Raw genomic sequence first — 2033 nt, forward strand, 5'->3', positions numbered from 1 at the left:
TTAAAACCCAGCTGTGTGAAAAAACATTATTATAGATATATAGACTTCACGCACATCAGCGTATATACTTATACATTGGTTTCTTGTTGTTTGTTTTATGATCCTTCTTCTTGTGCGTTTGTACTCGTTCTGTCGTATTCAATGGCAGATTCGAACAGTTCTGTTCCTACAAATATGTCCATCGATTCCTCGAACCCTCTTTACCTTCACCCTTAGGATCATCCCGGTATGATCCTTGTTTCAAAATTATTTTATGGTACTGGATTTCAAGCTTGGAAAAGAGCAATGACGAATGCTCTGTCAGCTAAAAACAAGCTCGGTTTTATAAACAACACTTTAACCATGCCGGTTAACGAGCTACATCTTGTAATTTGGCAGCATTGCAATGATATGGTGATATCATGGATTCTCAACACACTCTCTCATGATATTCGTGATAGTGTCTTGTATGCTGAAACTACTCAGGTTCTCAGGCATGAGTTGAACACTCGATATGGTCAGGAAAATGGTCCTAAGTTTTATCAGTTGCAAAAGAACCTTTGCCAAATCACTCAGGGTAGCAGTGATATTACTACTTATTTTGCTAAGACGAAGTTGAATTGGGATGAGCTGAATGCAATTAATACCATCCCTCATACACTTGTAGTGCTGCTCATTCTTTTGCAGAAAGAGATGAGGATCAAAGGCTGATTCAATTCCTTGTTAGCCTTAATCCTAGTTATGACACGATCGAAAGTAACATTTTGATGATGCATCCTCTTCCTTCTATCAACCGTGCATATGGTATTCTCATGCAAGATGAGAAGCAAAAGGAAATTCACACCACCACTAATTTACTGCATCTTCTGCATCTATGAATGCAAGCAGTGGAGGTCCCAGCAGTGGAGGAACAGTGGAAAATAGAAGAACTTTGGTGTGCACTCATAACAAATTTACCATAGGAATGGGCATCTAGTCAACAAATGTTATAAGCTGATTGGTTTTCCCAAAGATTTCAAGTTCACCAACAGAAAGAAGTTTGCTACTCTTGCTGAAGATCAAGGAAAGAGTGGTCAAAATCAATCTAAGTATCAGCAAGATATAACGCAACAACAATATGATGATTTTACGGGTTTATTGCATAAAAATAAAGTTCAATCTGGTGCTTCAACTACATATGTTGCTAATAGTGTCACGACCATCAATCAGGAATCTTTCCGAGGTATAATGTCTTGCAATTCTTTAAAACATTATTCCATATGAATCATTGACACTGGTGCTAATGATCATATGTGTTATGATCAAATTTTTTTTCAAGCGGTTCTTTTCTTAAAGATCCAATATTCATCACTCTTCCTAATGACACATCCATAACGGTCATCAATATGGGACTGTTCCTTTAACTACTGATATTTCTTTGTCAAATGTTCTTTTGGTCCCACATTTTAAACAAAATCTTCTTTCTGTCTCACAATTATGCAATGATACTGTCGGTATTGTTCTTTTTTCTAAAAATATATGTGTTTTACAGGCCCCTTCTCTGAGGAGCCCACAAGTTCTTGGTGATATGCTAAATGGTATTTACCTTCTAGAGGCCACTAAGCATTTTCCTGTCAATTCTTTTGTTTCAAATAATGTTTGTAATTCTGTTCTAAGTTGTGAAACTTGGCACAGCAGACTTGGTCACTTACCAAGCTACAAACTAAAATAATTACCTTTCATTTCTAATACTTCTTTGAAATCTATTGAGCATTGTGATATTTGTCCTAAGGCAAGACAACATAAACTGCCATTTCCTACTAGTACCACATCAACTAGTAAAATTTTGACCTAATCCATATTGATGTTTGGGTGCCTTATAACACAGCTACATGCAATGGCTTTAGATATTCTAACCATAGTGGATGATTGCAGCAGAACCACAAGGACACATTTACTTTCAATTAAAAGCATTGTTTTCCCATACTTCAATCTTTTGTTAAAATGGTTAGAAACCAATTTGGCACCATTGTGAAATGCATCAGATCTGAAAATGTTTTTGAAAGAAAGCATAA

The 2033-nt window shown here is 36.2% G+C and overlaps 1 protein-coding gene across 1 annotated transcript; it reads left to right on the plus strand.

The window, feature by feature from the left end:
* The first annotated feature begins 285 nt into the window (after nt 1-285).
* LOC143589015 (uncharacterized) lies at nt 286-690 on the plus strand. Its single transcript, XM_077069882.1, has one exon. It carries the CDS (start codon nt 286-288, stop codon nt 688-690), a length of 405 nt encoding a protein of 134 aa, XP_076925997.1.
* Nucleotides 691-2033: the final 1343 nt, after the last annotated feature.

The sequence above is a fragment of the Bidens hawaiensis genome, unplaced genomic scaffold (assembly GCF_021521415.1).
Source record: "Bidens hawaiensis isolate Kalapana, Puna unplaced genomic scaffold, B.hawaiensis_p1.1 tig00037165_1, whole genome shotgun sequence".
NCBI lineage: Eukaryota > Viridiplantae > Streptophyta > Magnoliopsida > Asterales > Asteraceae > Bidens > Bidens hawaiensis.

What these genes read in the sequence shown, in the direction of transcription:
- LOC143589015 (XM_077069882.1), top strand. Translation starts at nt 286, where the DNA reads ATGACGAATGCTCTGTCAGCTAAAAACAAGCTCGGTTTTATAAACAAC.